Below are 17,871 nucleotides of genomic sequence, written 5' to 3'. Positions count from 1 at the left end.
CCTCTTTTGTAGGACTCCAATAAACCAATCAAGACCCATCCAAATGGGTGGAGACATGTCGTCACCTAATCCACTTTAACAACCACTCTTGGCTAAATCACATCATTCAGGGAGATGATCTGATTTCAGTTTCAAACATACAGTTTCAAACATACATTATGAAATGGGATTTTGATTAAAACATGGCTTTTCTAGGGGGCATACTCCCTTTCAAACCAGCATATATATTCATCACCATAATGATTTTTTAGAACATTTGCATTACTCCAGAAAAAGAAATAAAAAGAAAAAAGAAGAAACATATATAATATATAATAAAGGTTAACGTCTTGACTCTGTTTGAAATTTCTAGCCACTGACACTTTTTTTTCCTCATTTCTCTCTTCCCCTTTTCGGTCGAGAAGGCTTTCTTAATCCCTTGATGCTGCTCCCAGCTCATTCTAGGATTTCTGCCCCATGTTGCCAGGGAGGTTTACACCCCTGGGTGTCATGTCCCACATAGAGAGGAGGGCGGTGATCACTCATGTTTTTGTATACCAGCCTAGTTGGTCTTCTTTGCTTTGAGCTCTTGAAAGCCTCCTACTTCCTTCCTTCTCAGGCTGTTGCTGTGCTTCCTCAGAAACCTTCCCTGACCCTTCAGATAATTAGTTTTTTGTGCTTTTGTGGTTCCCTGTAGTTTCTCTTCACATCTTTTATCCATTTCTAATTGCCCAGTAGACTTAAGGCAGAGTCAGGTTTGTTCAGTATTGTAACAGGTGCTGAGCTTTGTCTGCTTAATTGTAAGACTTCAGTGAATACCTAGATAAGTCACTGTGTGAATGTAAGAAGAAGAATCACAAAATAGGGATGATTAATTCTGTCTGTGAGAGCTGGTGGAGGTCTTTTTGAGGAGGGCTTTCTTTTGAGCCTTGAAGGATGAGAGGGAGGCAAGGGGAGGGCTGGGCCTGAGGACTGAGGCAGTCAAGTAGTGGGACTGGCTCTAGAATTCAGCTGTCTGGGTTCTTAATTCAGTATTTTAAGATGAGTTTTTTGACAGAGAATTATATTCATGCTAGGTTTTTTCCCCTGATGTTCTAACCACTTGGGGAAAAGTTTATAATGTCTGCTTTTTCATCTAGTTTCATTTAAATATTTTAAAGTAGGTCTGGATTTTTAACCATTGTTGAAAGCATTGTTATAAAAAGAATATAGAAGTACACAGAAACGTGAAAAGCTACAAGGTGACACAATTAAAGGGTAAGAATGACAAAGAAAATAAATGGCATGAATTAGAAAAACAACCTACCTTTCCTAGCTCCCTCAGACAAAGTTGTAAAGTTTTCTTTTCTTGTTTTTCACTTTATTATGGAAAATGTCAAAACATATGCAACAGCAGACTGAGTAATAATGTAATGACTTCTATGTGTCTGTTTTTATCTATTGACCTCAGTTTTTTTCCTAGAATATTGTAATGCAAAGTGTACATGCCATATCATCCATAATGTTAATTTACATAGTTTTATGTTTTTAATGCCAGCTATATCATTAATAATAGAATACATATATGAAAACAGGCAGGTAAAATGAATTCTTAATCTCATATCATTAGTGTTCAAGTAACTTTTCTTTGGATTTGACCTGAAGTTGCCAAGAGAAGCTTTGAGCAGGCAGAGCTATGGGATTAAAGAGTGGTACCAAACTCTTAAACTCTTCTTCCTCAGACCTGTAGGCCTGTGATGTTAGCATTTGACATCTCATCTTCATTAAGAGTTGAGCACACCTCCTGGGTGGTGGCCAGATCTCTGTAGGTAAAAAAAAAAAAAAAAAAAAGAGTTGAGCACATAGTTCATTGGGCATAGGAATGGTTGAAATTTTGTCTGTGAGCTTTGCAGAGTTCTTCAAAAAGTTCAGTGTTTTTATGTCCTTGATATGTCAGCTCTCTGTTCCTTATGCTCTTATTCTCCTTATTTTTAGATTTCTTCCAGTCCACAGTATACTGAAAAATACCAAAGGGAACTTAAACAGTCCAGTTCCCCATTTGAGTCAGTAACTCATATTTGTGAAGGTTGTGGAAATTTTTAAATAAAATTTTAAAAAGTTTGAGTATGTACTGTATAGGAGTTTTTAAGTTGTGATTTTTGAAAAATAATTTTACATTTACTAAGTTGTAAGAATAGTATAACGAATAGTATACCCTTTACCCAGATTACTTGTTAACATTTTACCAATTTGCTTTATCTTTCTTGATTTTTTTTCTGAGCCATTTGAGAGTAACTTAGACACATTATGTAATTTAAGAGTGTGAAGAGGTTGTGTTGCTAAATTACAGTGGCTATTACTTATTGTGCAATTACTGTGAATCAGGCATTACACTGGAAGCTTTATGAACAGTCAACTTTTCTAGTCGTTACTGAAGTCTGATATGGTGGGTGATGGTGCTATACTTATTTTACAGTTGAAGAAGTTGAGGCTCAGAGAAGTTTAAATAAGGTTTTATATAGCTGGTGAGAGTCAGGACATGAATTTGAACCAAGATCCTTGAGGCTTCAAAGTCCATGCCTTTTCCCTCTAGAGATTAGAAAGCTCTGCTTAGTGGTTCTCTGCTGAGGGTGAGGAAAACTGTCTTCAAGTCATTTATACTTTCTTCATTCCTTCACCCTTATTCCACTTTGATAACCAACAAATTAGCTGAAAGTGAGCTGGTTAAAGGAGTGAAAAAAGCATGCGGAGAGGCAGGACATTTAGCAGGGTCTCTGTAGAAATGGATGTTTTGGGGAAACATTCTCTCCTATTCATGTCTTTTCTTTCTTTGCTGCAGGCCAAGCAGATAGAACTCCAGTTCACTATAGGCGAAGCTATTACCAGTGCTGCAATAGGAACTAGTTCCGTGGCTGCCCGGGATGCCTGGCTAGTGACTGAAGAAGAATATACTCCTCCTGCTGGTACCAAATATTCAGCTAATCAGTTTATAACCTTAAAGTAACTGTTTTCTCTTTTCTTTAGTATATTTGAAAAAAAAATCCATTTTCAACTTCTGCAAATATTTTTTTATCTCCCTTCTCACCTTATTCAACAATGGTTGAATAAAGGAGAGTGAGTATGAAATTAACAAGAGCTTCTTATATTCCTTTGGAAAGCAGGCAAGGAAGTTAGCTATGGGTTACCTTGCAATCTTGTGCTCTTTAGATGAAGATTGGTATAGTTAGCTAATTTCAGAAGTTGAGGAGTAGGAGTTGCAGTTTCCAAATTAGGTGTTCTCTAAATCCTGTATTAGGTCATGAAGCTTCAGTATCTTCTGTTAGTGCTTCTGCATTGAAGGCACACTGGCTTTCTGTGATTGCATAGCTAAAGGAGTGTGTGGTTTGTGACTTCACAGGCTATAGGATATTATGATTTCAAATATTTTCTGGTTTGATTTGAATTTGGAATGAAAAATGTGTCTTAATATTTGAACCAGAGTTTAAAAAACTAAATCTTTGAAACAAAAGATAAAATAACTAAGTTTCTATGTATTATCTTCTCATTTGAGAAAATTCATTTGTTATGAATTATATTCCATCATGAATACTTTAATTTGGTTGTACATTTAGTTGTTTTAGTTGAGAATTTAGCTGGTCTTCACCTGCTCCTCTTCCTCCCATCAGTATTGGAATCTTCCAGCTCATCCAGTATATGAGGATGGAGTTTTGAAGAGTTCCAGGGTGGAAATGGATATTTGAATATAAGGAATGTATTTAAAGCCATGAAACTAGATGTGAAAGTATGAATAGAAAAGAGAAGAGGTACAACAACCAAGCCTTGGGGTTCTTCAGTATTCAGAGGTTTGGAAGATGAGGAAAAACTGGGGAAGGATACCTGAAAGGAGCAGTCAAAAGTATAGAAATGGAGCAGAGCACTTTTCCTGGAAGTGAAGTGAAGAAAGTCCCTGAAGGGTTGAGGAGTGGGGTGGGGTGGGGATGAACGGTCAGATGCAGCTGATAATCAATTAAGATGAGAACTGAGAAGTGATCATTCGATTTAACATCAGAAAGGTTGGTGACTTTTGCCTATTACCTTCTAGAGTAGAGAAGGTAAAAGCCTGAGTAGTCACTTTAAGAATAAATAAGAGGAGAAAAAATGCACACTTTGAGTATATACATCTGTTTGAAGAGGTCTGTTGTAGAGCATCTGTTCTCAACTGGGAAAGATTTTACCCCTCGGGACTTTTGGCAATACCTGGACACTGGGGAGGCTGGGGCTACTGCTATGTAGTGGGTCAAGGCCAGAGAATAAAGAATATTACTAGCCAAAAATGTCTATAGTATTGAAGTTGAGAAACTTTGAAGTAATAAAGAAAAGAAGAGAAGTGCATGGTAGCTGGAGGAAGGAAAGTGAAGTCAAAAGAAGTTTTAGATGGGAGATGAGAAAGTCCGAGTAGAGAAAGAAAAATTGCTGAGACTTGAGAGAGTAGGGATAATTTTTCATTCTAGAAAACTAAAATGACCTGAGTACCTTTGAAAAGGTATTTAGCTTATACCGGGTTCTAAAATGAATGATTGAAGATTCATTTAACACCTATTTTAAAACCTTAGGCACTTAGGTTTTAATACATTGTATGTATTGTGTGAATGTTGATTTAAATTTATTTAGTTTTTTAAAAAAACTGCATTGAATATTCTATTTTAGTTGTTTTTTTATCTTTCTTTGCTTTTTTGCTAGGAGTAGAAGTGAATGATGTAGTCCCGTGGGTGTTGGACATGATTTTAAATAAACATATTGTTAATTCCAATCCACATGTGAGGCAAGCAGCCTGCATCTGGCTCCTTTCCCTTGTGAGGAAGCTAAGTACCCATAAAGAAGTGAAGGTAAGCCATGTTAGGAGGGGGGTCACCTCTGTTGGAAACCACATAGGAAGTTTTTATAATTGAAATGCAAGAAGGAAAGCATAGGAAGGTGAGAGCCGATACTGAAGTGAGGGCTGCTAACTAAGAGCAGATCGATGTATATTTTTAATTATTTATTTTTTATTGATATATATTCATATACAATATACTCATCCAAAGTGTACGATCAGTGGTTCACAATATCATCATATAGTTGTGCATTTATCATTACAATCGACTTTTTTGTGTGTGTGTGAAAAATAACATACAAAAAGCAGTATATTTCAGACACTGCAACAGTTAATTGTAGAACAGATTTCAGAGTTTGGTATGGGTTACAATTCCACAACTTTAAGTTTTTACTTCTAGTTGCTCTAAGATACTGGAGTCTGAAAAAAATATCGATGTAATGATTCAGCAGTCACACTCTTTTTGTTAAACCCAACTTTCTCTGTATAACTCCACCATCACCTTTAATCTTTTTCCCACTTTTTAGGGGTATTTGGGCTATATCCATTCTTGCTTTTTCATGTTGGAAGGGGCTGTCGCTAATATGGGATAGGGGAATGGAACTAGTTGATGTTCTGAAGAGGCTGGCCCCTCTACATTTCAGGACTTGTCCAGGGACCCATCTGGAGGTTGTAGGTTTTGGAAAATTCTAAAGGTTTGGAACCTTTAGAAGCTTATATAATGTCCTAGGTGTTCTTTAGGATTGACAGGAATGGTTTTGGTTTTGATTTGGCAAGTTGTGATAGGTAGCAAGGTCTGACTGAAGTTTGCATAGAAGTGACCTCCAGAATAGTCACTCGATTATTTGAATTCTCTCAGCCGCTGATACTTTATTAGTTATACTTCTTTTCCCCCTTTTGGTTAGGATGGCATTGTTCATCCCATGGTCCGCACCGCCAGGGAGACTTTCACCGGAGTCTCTTGCATGGAAGACGAGCATTCTACCACTGAACCATCCGTACACCCAAGCCCACACTTTTGGATTATGTGTTTAACACTGTGGGATATATCCAGGCATTACATTAAGCTATAGGTTTAAAGACCCTCCTTATTCTGGGCTTCCTGTGTTTGGATTGTTTCAATGATCTGTCCAGACAGGTTGAGTTTATGTGCTACAGAAAATTTAGGTTCAGTACAAAATAAACCTTTCTTCCTCTAGTTTCAACGAGTAGTGAAGTTCTAAAATATAGACAATGTCTTCCTTACCCCGGTGTTCTGAATTAACCTTAATCCCAACCGGATTGGTTTTGTTCTTATCTCTGAATACCAGATTATACAGATATAAAACAGCCTCTCAAAACCCAGAAATAGGAATTACTCCTCTGGACTAACTGGGACTGCTATAAGAGCTTACAATCTAAGCCCTTCTTTTCTTATAAGTATTTTCTATTTATGTAACCATACAATATTTGCTCTTTTGTTTCTGGCTTATTTTGTCTTACGAAATGCCTCACAGGTTCATTCACAATATAGCAAATACTTGGAAATAAATTGTGTATAAAGGAATGAAGGATGGTGGGTTATTTTTTTTGGCTGTAAAATGATTAGAAACTTGAAGATATAAGGTCAGAAGAAGTAAGGATGGGGAGATGCAGATTGGGGGAGAGGCCAGATTGTGTGCTTTAGACGACTACTACAAGGGGTACAACTTTCGGGTAATTTGGGTCAGCTTTAAAGGTATCCCACATGAGAGCACCCCAGAATTTGTGACTGCTTTGGTCTTGTATACTCTGGCAGCAAGTTCCTTATTTTCCCCCAAAGACTTAGAATTTCAGTGTTTTAATGCATTTTTTTTTCTTTCAGTCTCATCTTAAAGAGATTCAGAGTGCGTTTGTTTCAGTTCTGTCTGAAAATGATGGTAGGTTGTTGGCAAATATTTGATCTATAAACATCATTAAATTTGTATTTTAAATAAAAAATCTGGAGTAATGAACATAGAAAACTATTTTTGAATTATACAATTAAAACAAAATTAAGCATTGCTTATTAGTATTAAGGGTTAGCATTATGTTTGTGATTAAAAAAACAAAACGTCTGGTTAGAGGATAGGAAATTTTCTGATTCCTTTTATTAAAATTTGGAACATGTTCTTCACTTCTACATTTGAGGAAAAACAGGCCTTCTTTATTAGTACCTCTGCTTAGTAATAACTTACCTCTAGTTGTAATTAGTTTTCTTCTTTGTGATTGAAGTCAGAAGAGAGTGAATGTAAATGTGTTAGATATTCAGCTAGTAGCTTTGTTTTATAAATTGTTTTAAACAGTCTTTTCATTTTTTTAAAAAATCAGATGTGGGTATATTGAAATCCAGTGAGGCTATTTGATCTTTCTGATGTTTACAGCTTACAGTCTTTGATATTCTGTTACCATGCACTATATATACTGAAGTCCATCAATATTATCTTGTTTTGTGGGTTGGATCTTCTGTGAATGCAGTTTTCATTTATAATGACTGATAAGGTGCTAGTTTTTAAGAAGCTAGGTATTTTTAAGAAACTAGGTATTACTTAAGAAAATAGATTGATTCTGTTTTTGTGTCTTTATTTTGATATCATTTTAGGTTAATATTAGAATAACAAACAAACAAAACTGACCTGATGACTAGTAGTCAAATTTTTCTTAAAATAATATTATTTTGTCTGACTTTTTGGTAGAACTTAGCCAAGATGTTGCCTCAAAGGGCCTTGGGTTGGTTTATGAACTGGGCAGTGAAGAAGATCAACAGGAATTGGTCTCTGCACTTGTAGAAACCCTTATGACTGGCAAAAGGTATGGTGAACTTGAATATATCAGATTTGAACACACAGGGCAAGTGTATGCACATACTGAGAATATGTTCTGTAAGGAGGAAAAGTCAACTTTGTATTTCCCTACTTTTCTAAATTGCTTGTCCATTATTATGCTGTGGATAGCAGTTTAATTATCCACTGTGTATTGTTTACTTCAGAAACATGCAAGTAGGTCAAGCTTTGAAAATTGAGTGGCCCTTATAATAAAACAATGATTCAGAAAAATATCATAATTTCTGTTAGCTAAATGACAGTTAAAACTTGGAGAGGAAGCTTGTGTATCATTCATGGTCAGGTATGTGAAGAGTGTGATGGTGGTGGCAGGGGTCGTTCTTTTCTTTTTTCTTTTTTAAAAAAATATAACAAACAAACACAAACATTGTTAACTTTTGATCCTTCTGTTCTACATATATAATCAGTAATTCACAATACCATCACATAGTTGCATATTCATCATCATGATCATTTCTTAAAACATTTGCATCTATTCAGAAAAAGAAATAAAAAGACAACAGAAAAAAATTCATACATACCATATCCCTTACCCCCTCCCTTTCATTGATTACTAGCATTTCAAACTAAATTTATTTTAACATTTGTTCCCCCTATTATTTATTTTTATTCCATATGTTTTACTCGTCTCTTCATAAGGTAGATAAAAGGAGCATCAGACACAAGGTTTTCACAATCACACAGTCACATTGTGAAAGCTGTGTCATTATACAATCATCTTCAAGAAACATGGCTGCTGGAACACAGCTCTACATTTTCAGGCAGTTCCCTCCAGCCACTCCATCACATCTTGACTAACAAGGTGATATCTGTTTAATGCGTAAGGGTAACCTCCAGGATAACATCTCAACTCTGTTTGGAATCTCTCAGCCATTGACACTTTATTTTGTCTCATTTCGCTCTTCCCCCCCTTTAGTCTAGAAGGTTTTCTCAATCCCTTTATGCTGAGTCTCAGTTCATTTTAGGGGTTTTCTCAATCCCTTGATGCTGAGTTTCAGCTCATTCTAGGATTTCTGTCCCACATTGCCAGGAAGGTCCACACCCCTGGGAGTCATGTCCCACGTAGACAGGGGGAGGTCAGTGAGTTTGCTTGCTTTGTTGGCTGGAGAGAGAGCAGCTACATCTGATAAATGAAAGAGGTTCTCTTAGGGGTGACTCTTAGGCCTAATTTTAAGTAGGCTTGACCTATCCTTTGTGGGGTTAAGTTTCATATGAACAAACCCCAAGATTGGCGGCTCAGCCAATAGCTTTGGTTGTCTGCACTGCTTTTGAGAATATCAAGAATTCAACTTGGGGAAGTTGAATTTCCCCCCTTTCTGACCATTCTGCCAAGGGGACTTTGTAAATACTGTTTATTTCAATGTTCAAATCACTCTGGGATTTATCGGGGCATCACTCTGGACAAACCAACAAAATCTTATGCCCTACTCAAGATTCCATATACTTATGGTGTTCAGTTAAGTTGTCTACATAAATTATATTAGGAAATGCACTAGTCAAAATAGAAGTTTTGTACCAAATAAACATTTTTTGCTTTAGTTTCACATGTAAGTTAAAAATTTAAAAATATTAATTACCATCTATTTTCAACACCAGCAGGGGTCATTCTTGTAATTGGTTACTGCTTTACATTGCCTTCTTTGTAGGGAGGATGGTTTTAATATGACCATATTTAATTCAATGTAATTTATATGGAGTGTCTTTTAAATCTATTAGTTTATTCTAGACTTTATTTTATGAATTCCCAGCATGATGAAAAGGATAAGTTGACTTTTACATCTTACACACAGTAGACATTCATTAGAAAATTTGATTTTATCCATATACAAATGAAATATCTTAAGTAGTTGAATGCTGATATTTGATGCTAATTTAAGTTTTTTTGTTGTTGGTTTAGAACGAAACATGAAGTTTCAGGAGAGACAGTGGTATTTCAAGGGGGAAGCCTTGGCAAAACACCGGATGGGTAAATATGCCAATTCCATTGATGAATTATGGTAGACATCTTTAAATATTTTTCTTTAGTCTGGTAAATAGAGCACTCATGAAGTTGAAGTCTATCCTCATAAGAAAAGTTGTATTTGTGGAACAAAATAGTTCTTTGGAAAAACTTAGTGCCTTATGTTGGGTTTCCTGGAAACAGACTCTGACATGGAGATTTGTATATTGGGAATCTGTAGGGGAGTGAAGGAAACAGGATAGAGCTGGTGGCCAGGGGAGGAGCTGAATTGCTTCTTGGCCAAGACTTGTGTGTGACTGACCCCTTGAGCTGCTCTGGAGCTGGGATGGGATGTCATCCAGTGCACCCAATTGTTTGGAGGGGTGACTCTACTTGGTATTTCGGGATCCACCAATTTAGCATTTCAAATTGTTTCCTTGAGCTTTACCCCTTTATTTTATCATTATTCCTCCGTGGTTAGACTGTTGCTATCCATCCAAGAATCCTCAGGTAAACCTGCAGTTTGCACTGACTTAGTGCTCTTCTCCCGGCTCTCACCTGCCAGACCCTCTGCCTGCGCCCTGCCTGCGTGGTCTGCAGCCTCAGAAGGGACCCAGCCTGTGGATGCTCTCCTGGTCCTTCTCCCACAGCTCACTGTTTTCATCTCGAAAGTTGTTTCTATTCCATTCATTCTCCCCGTAGACTCTTTGGGCAGTCATCAATCTTTTCCTTTTCCCTTTAAGATGTTTTTTTTTTCCTGAAAGTAATTAAATTATGTATCCTTAAAGTGGATTTTTCTAACTGAAACATTTTTATTGTCATTTTGAGAATAATGAATTTGTACCACTTATACCATTTGAAGTATACATTTTTTTCCATAGCTGAGGTTTTTTTTTTAGTGCTTGCTTCTCAAAAAATAACCATCATAAGATCATCAGGTATTTGAGTAAATATTTGTTCAGGGGAAAGTTAACATAAGTTTTTATCAGAAGTGGGGTGGGCTAGCTTAGGGAAGACTTAGAGAAAGAAATAAATTGTTTTTAGATAACTGTTATTTTATGAGAAGTTCATGCACTGTGTAAGTAAGGTTCCACCTCTGGGAGGTACAGGTGCATTTGTGTCAATCAGCAGCAGCAGTACAGTGGGACTTTCAAGCATTGTTGATAATTGAGTTAGGTGATTTTTTGTATTCTTCTTATACTGGTTCCATGCCCTATGATGGTGAGAGAATTCAATACTAGAAATTTAATGAAAATGTAATTTTAGAGAAACTGTCCTAGTAATATAAGGTGATATAATTTTTATTAGGTTGAAGATAGAGAAATACATTATTGAATACTTGTTTTTGTTTCCAAGCCAGGGGCTTTCTACTTACAAGGAGCTTTGTTCTTTGGCAAGTGATCTTAGTCAGCCTGATCTGGTATATAAATTTATGAATTTAGCCAACCACCATGCAATGTGGAACTCTAGGAAGGTAAGTTGCTATCGCCTGATGGTTTTATTTTTTTGCTTTTCATCCAAAACCTAACCTGCCACCTTGGTGCAGACAGTGGCAACTGATAGACAGCGTGAAATACAGAGTACTTGATTAGAAGAGGCCTGACCCCACCACACAGCTCACTGCTATTATTGATTGGTTAAGTTGGGATACCCTAAAACTCAGGCTGTATTCAGGGACACGTTTGGGAGAGAGAATTTTGTTATCCTCATATATTTAGTGTGTAATATTTTCAATGTCAAATATATCTGAGTCACTTCATCTTATATTTTTAGGGTGCTGCTTTTGGCTTTAATGTAATTGCTACCAAAGCTGGAGAACAGCTGGCTCCTTTTCTGCCTCAGCTAGTTCCTCGTCTTTATCGTTATCAGTTTGATCCCAACCTTGGTATTCGACAGGCCATGACAAGTATTTGGAACGCGTTGGTTACTGACAAATCAACGGCAAGTATTGGGTTCAGAAAATGCTGTAGCTTGTCCAAAGTCACATGTAAGATTTAAACCCAGTGCTCATCTTCCTTTCCATTGTGTATACTTTTTTGTTTAAACAAATTTTCTTTTATTCCTTCCTCTTCTTTTTTTCAAGGTTTCTATTTTTTTTAATATTTTTATTGATAAAAGAACGTACAAACATTCTTAACATACAAACATTCCATACATGGTCTACAATCAGTGCCTCACAATATCATCACATAGTTGTATATTCATCACCATGATCATTTTTTTGAACATTTGCACCACTCCAGAAAAAGAAATAAAAAGGAAAAAACTCATGTACACCATACCCCTCACACCTCCCTCTCATTGACCACCAGTATTTCCATCTACCCAATTTATCTTAACCTTTGTTCCACCTATTATTTGTTTACTTTTTATCCATATTTTTTACTCATCTGTTCATACCCTAGTTAAAAGGAGCATCAGACACAAGGTTTTCACAGTCACACAGTCACATTGTAAATGCTATATCATTATATAGTCATCTTCAAGAATCAAGCGTACTGGAACACAGCTCTTACAGTTTCAGGTATTTCCCTCCAGCCACTCCAATACACCATAAACTAAAAAGGGTATATCTGTATAATGCCTAATAATAACCTCCAGTATAACCTCTCAACTTTGTTTGAAATCTCTCAGCCACTGAGACTTTATTTTGTCCGTTTCTCTCTTCCTCTTTTTTGGTCAAGTAGGTTTTCTCAGTCCTTTTACCCGGGTCCCATCTTGTCTTAGGATTTCTGTTCCACGTTGCCAGGGAGACCCATGAGAGTCATGTCCTGCATAGAGTGGGAGGATAGTGAGTTTACTTGCTGCGTTGGCTTAGAGAGAGAGGCCACATCTAAGCAACAAAAGAGGTTCTCTGAGGGTGACTCTTAGGCCTAATTTTTTTTGGCATATTATTATTTTTTAGTTGTTTAAAAACTTTTTTAAATTAATTTTTTCTTAAAATATAACAACAAGGGCCACAGTGGCTCAGCAGATAAGAGTGCTTCCCTGCCATGCCCAAGGACCCGGGTTCGGTTCCCTGTACCTGCCCATGTAAAAAAAAAAAAATTTAACAACAAGCAAAAACATTCTTAATATATGATCATTCCGTTCTATATATATAATCAGTAATTCACAATATCATCACATAATTGTATATTCATCATCATGATCATTTCTTAGAACATTTGCATCAATTCAGAAAAAGAAATAAAAAGAAAACAATACATGCCATACCCCTTACCCCTCCCTTTCACTGATCACTAGCATTTCAGTCTACTCAATTTATTTTAACATTTGTTCCTCTTATTATTTATTTTTAATCCATATGTTTTACTTGTCTGTTGAAAAGCTAGATAAAAGGAGCATCAGAAACAAGGTTTTCTCAATCACACAGTCACATTGTGAAAGCTGTATCATTATACAGTCATTTTTAAGAAACATGGCTACTGGAACACAGCCCTACATTTTCAGGCGGTCTCTTCCAGCCTCTCCATTACACCTTAACTAAAAAGGTGCTATCTATTTAATGCGTAAGAATAACACCCAGGATAACCTCTCTATTCTGTTTGGAATCTCTTAGCCATTGACACTTTATTTTGTCTCGTTTCTCTTAGGCCTAATTTTAAATAGGCTTAGCCTATCCTTTGCAAGGATAAGTTTCATGGGAGCGACCCCCAACACCAAGGGCTTGGCCTATTGATTTGGTTGTCCTCACTGCTTGCTAGAATATCAGAAATTCTCCAAATGGGGAAGTTGAATATTGCCCCTTTTCTCCCCATTCCCCCAAGGGGGCTTTGCAAATACTTCTTCATACACTGTCCAAATCTCTTTGGGATTTATTGGGGCATCAACCAGAAGAAATCAACAAAATCTCATGCTCTATTCAAGTTTCTATGTACTTATGGTGTTAACTAAACCGACCATACAAATTAAATTAGGAAATGTACTACCCAAAATATAAATTTTGCAGCAAGATTTCTGTTCAGTTTGGTAAATGTTCTAGTCTGCTAGCTGCTGGAATGCAATATACCAGAAATGGTATGGCTTTTTAAAAGAGGAATTTAATCAGAGGCTAGTTTACAGTTCTAAGGCCAAGAAGATGTCCAAATTGAAACAAGTCTATAGAAATATCCTGTCAAAGGCATCCAGGGAATTATACCTTGATTCAAGAAGGCCGATGAAGTTCAGGGTCTCTCTTTCAAGTGAGAAGGCACATGGCAAACACAGTCAGGGCTTCTCTCTCAGCTGGAAGGGCACATGGTAAACACAGCATCATCTGCTAGCTTTCTCTCCTGGCTTCTGGTTTCATGAGGCTCCCCAGGAGGCATTTTCCTTCTTCATCTTCAAAGCTGCTGGCTTGTGGACCCTCTGGTTTGTGGTGCTGCCGCAGTCTCTGCTCTGTCCAAATCTCCCATTCTCCAAAATGTTTCCTCTTTTATAGGACTCCAATAAACCAGTCAAGACCCACCCAAATGTGTGGAGACATGTTGTCACTTAATCCAGCTTAACAACCACTCTTGACTAAATCACATCATCCAGGGAGATGATCTAATTACAGTTTCAAACATACAGTATTAAATAGGGATTATTCTACCTTTATGAAATGGGATTTTGATTAAAACATGGCTTTTCTAGGGGGCGTACTAACTTTCAAACCAGCACAGTAAAATTTATTGAAATCTCAAATATCGAAGCAATCTAAATGCCTCTTGGGTAGACGATTAAGGAAATGCCAGTATAGTCACACAAATGAAATATTATCTGCTGAGAAGCACTGTCATTGCTACAGTGAACAGGTCACAGTTCTTACCATCAAGTTGTTCTCTTAGTTGGGGAGGCAAAGTAACACGCGATTGCAGTTTATGATTTTTCTCTCTTGGTTTCCTAAAACTGCTTCTCATATTCTGTCCCATTTTTAGATACTGGAATTTCTCAGGGTGTGCCTCTGAGTACATTTTTTGCTCTCTCAATTTTCTCTTTCTAGGGTGGATTTGACAGTTTCAGAGTATATGAATGTCATCTTTATTGTGATGATGCTCAGTGTTATATTTCTGACCCAGGCATATCTTAAGCTTCACATTTGCTTATCTTCCTGTCTGTTTAACATCTTTACTTGGGTGTTGTTTCAAGATATCTTAAACTTAACGTGTCCAAAACTGGACTTAACACTATCCCACCCCTCCACTTCTCATTCCCTCACCATGCCCCCAGGCCAGGAAATTGGTGTCATCTTGATTTTTATCTGTACCTCACCCCCACCCCTCCACCCCAGTTGAATCCAGTAGCAAATTCTATTGATTCTACTTCCAAAGTATTCCTTCACTTCACCTTCTTCTTTCCCTGGTTCCTTCTTTTTGAACAGGGTGATCTTCCTCCTCTCTTTGACTTCTTTCAATTAGTTACTCATATAGCCACAAAGGTGATTTTTAAATACGCAGATTGGATTGTGCCATTTTGTGTTAAAATCCTTCAGTGTCTTTGCAGTTCACTAAGAATGAATTCCACAACCCTTACCTTGCCTTTGGAGGCCCTGCGCATGATCTGGCCCTTTCCTGTCCCTCCAGGCCGAGACCCGGTTGATATGCTCCTATTCATGGTGGTGGGCTTTTCAGCTTTGAAGGCGCTTGCAGTCTTTTGCTTTCAGAGTATATGCAGTACCCCTTGGTCAGCCAGTATGTAATAGGCCAGTTGGCTTTAGAGGTCTAAGTTCATGGCAAAGGCCTAGGCTGGAGATGTGAGAGTTATCTCTGTGAGTGGAAGGTCAAGCATGACAGTCGGTGAGCTCACTTATGGAGAATGTCAAGAGAGGTGGACATAGGAAGAAATCAGTTTGTTAAAGCTTGGATGAATTATTTACCTCTCTGTCTTAGCGTCAAAATCTCTCCTACCTACAAGTGTAAAAGGGATCAGTATAAAAACTGAGTTTATTATCAGTTATTATTACCAAGTTGAAAAGTACGTATCAGAACAAAACAGAGAGATTTAAAACGCTTGACCTTGTCTTTGATTCTCAACACTCACATACTTCTCAATGTTCTGCACACCGTGCAGGGTGCTAGGGATACAAAGATGAGTGAGATGATGTCCTCACCCTGAGTTCGCTATTTATCGGGGCAGATGAGTACAAGGTAACAAGGCAGCTGTCATGTAGTATAATATGATGCATCTTAAGAAGATGCCCTAGGAACACAGAGGAGAGTATCTACACCAGTCATATAATGACTGCTATAAAAATAAATTGCTGTGGTGCTATGTACAACACAAAATTCCCCATTTTAACCACTTTTGTATACGGTACAATGACATTTGCATTCATGACATCGTGTTACCATCATCACTGTCTGTTACCAAACTTCATCATCACCTCAAACAGAGACTCTGGATGATGCTGATATGAATCTGGAAACACAAGAAGAGTTTGCCAGGCAAATAGGATGAAAGGGGTTAGTGGGTAGACGGAGTCGTCAGTGCCGAGGAATAGAGGTGAGACAAGGTGCCACTTTGGGGGCTGATGGAGTCACAGAGGGCTGTGTCCATGTCCAAGTGACTGGACTTGATTCTCATGCATTGAGGAGGGTAAGAGGACAGGTTTGAATTTTAGAATGATTATTCTGGCAGGTTTTAGTGTTTGAAGTGGGAAGAGATTGTGGCTGAGTGGCCTAAAGAGACATTTAAGTTGTTAAATAATGGATATTTGGTCAGTGTGATTGAGAGGTGAATAATTTGATTAGTGATAGATTTTGAATTTTTAAATATAATCTCTTTGCTTTCATTAGGTTGATAAATATTTGAAGGAAATTCTTCAAGATTTGATTAAAAACCTTACTAGCAATATGTGGCGGGTTCGAGAATCCAGGTATCATTTTTGGAAATACAAGATTAGTCATATGTTTGATTTATCTTTTTTCCCCTTCAGATTTCCAAGTGCGAAAAGAATAAAACTACTTAAAGGCATATTCTAATTGAGTTCAACAGTTATCTTTCTTTCACTATTTAAACTTTGGTTAGTGGTTTTAAAACTTAGTTTATCTTAGTATGAAATTAAAAAAAAAAAACAAATCACTTGTTAAATTGGTAGACACCAAGATATATTTATATACTCCCATAACTTCTGTGGGCTAGCAGTTATTTGTATGTACAGTTTATATTTATTCAGTGCTTGCTGTGTGGTTGTTGGTATGCTAGGCCCTAGGGGCACAGTGGTAAGTAAAAAATCTATCATTTCAAAGGGATTGTATTATAGTTGTGGGAAACAGTTATTTGATGAGTGTAAGTGCCATCTGCATGTACTAAATTTGTGGTTCTAGGAGAGAATAGCCATTGGTTTGTTGGGGGTAGGGTGGGATTTGAACTAGAAATATAGGCAAAATCTATCTTCTCTTGTTATGAATGTTTAATAGTCAAATATTGAGCTTTCTTGATCTTATATTTGAAACTAAATTATTTCTGTTCAGCTGTTTAGCTTTGAATGATTTATTGAGAGGAAGACCCCTAGATGACATCATTGATAAACTTCCAGAAATTTGGGAAACGCTTTTTAGAGTACAAGATGATATCAAGGTATAATAGAAGCAGTCTGCATTTATTTATAGAATAGTTTAAACTTCAGTTGTTAAAATATGTATGTTATATATTTCAGAATCCATTATCTGGACATTTTGTCTGGACAAATTATACTGGAGAGTATAATTTTCCCCAAAAGTTTGTCTTAATATGCCTGTGAAGTTGCAAGATTGGGTTTCTCTAAGTCTAAATTGAGTTGACTCTAAAACAAGAAAATAAAAGTGACTACAGGCTGATTTGCTTTTAGCAGTGATCTCATGATGCTCCTGGATTATGGGATTATTTTGAAATAATTTGGAATAATTATACTTCGATCAGTTTCAAGAATTGGATCATCCATTCCTAAATAATGTGATCATTCCCTCTAAATGTTTTTTAGGCAAGCTAAACTTTAGATTTTTGACCATTAAAATTAGGCACTTCAGTTTTGTCTTTCTCTTTGCTTTATTCCTTAGAGATTTTCAGTCTCTCAGAATTTGCATTTAGCTTTTAATACATTTGGTTTTGTAACATATTTTCTGTGCTATTACATTTAATTACCAAATTTTTATAAAGTCAGACAGGCCCAATGTAATTAAAATAATAATATAGCACTGCAATGTGTACCTTGATGACAAAAAGCCTGATGAAGCACAGTTTTTTTTTCTACACCTGGTATTGAAGGTAGGATTTTCGCCACCTGTACAGAGTCTGAGGCAGTTAAATGCACATTATTGGGTAGATGAAAATGAAACTCT

The 17,871-nt window shown here is 36.8% G+C and overlaps 1 protein-coding gene across 3 annotated transcripts in view; it reads left to right on the top strand.

Annotated features, from left to right (window-relative positions):
* Positions 1-17,871, top strand: part of ECPAS (Ecm29 proteasome adaptor and scaffold) — a 171,809-nt gene that overhangs the window by 124,809 nt on the left and 29,129 nt on the right. For all 3 annotated transcript variants that reach the window (XM_077141840.1, XM_077141855.1, XM_077141847.1), the window contains 9 exons: positions 2,798-2,921; positions 4,678-4,823; positions 6,654-6,708; positions 7,504-7,618; positions 9,548-9,616; positions 10,946-11,063; positions 11,363-11,530; positions 16,348-16,427; positions 17,026-17,131. In XM_077141840.1, the coding sequence (XP_076997955.1) occupies positions 2,798-2,921; positions 4,678-4,823; positions 6,654-6,708; positions 7,504-7,618; positions 9,548-9,616; positions 10,946-11,063; positions 11,363-11,530; positions 16,348-16,427; positions 17,026-17,131 (981 nt within the window). The remainder of the gene's footprint in view (positions 1-2,797; positions 2,922-4,677; positions 4,824-6,653; positions 6,709-7,503; positions 7,619-9,547; positions 9,617-10,945; positions 11,064-11,362; positions 11,531-16,347; positions 16,428-17,025; positions 17,132-17,871) is intronic.

This window comes from Tamandua tetradactyla, chromosome 2 (assembly GCF_023851605.1).
Source record: "Tamandua tetradactyla isolate mTamTet1 chromosome 2, mTamTet1.pri, whole genome shotgun sequence".
NCBI lineage: Eukaryota > Metazoa > Chordata > Mammalia > Pilosa > Myrmecophagidae > Tamandua > Tamandua tetradactyla.
Note: the sequence above shows the minus strand (reverse complement) of the source record. Positions and strands in the feature narration are given on the sequence as shown.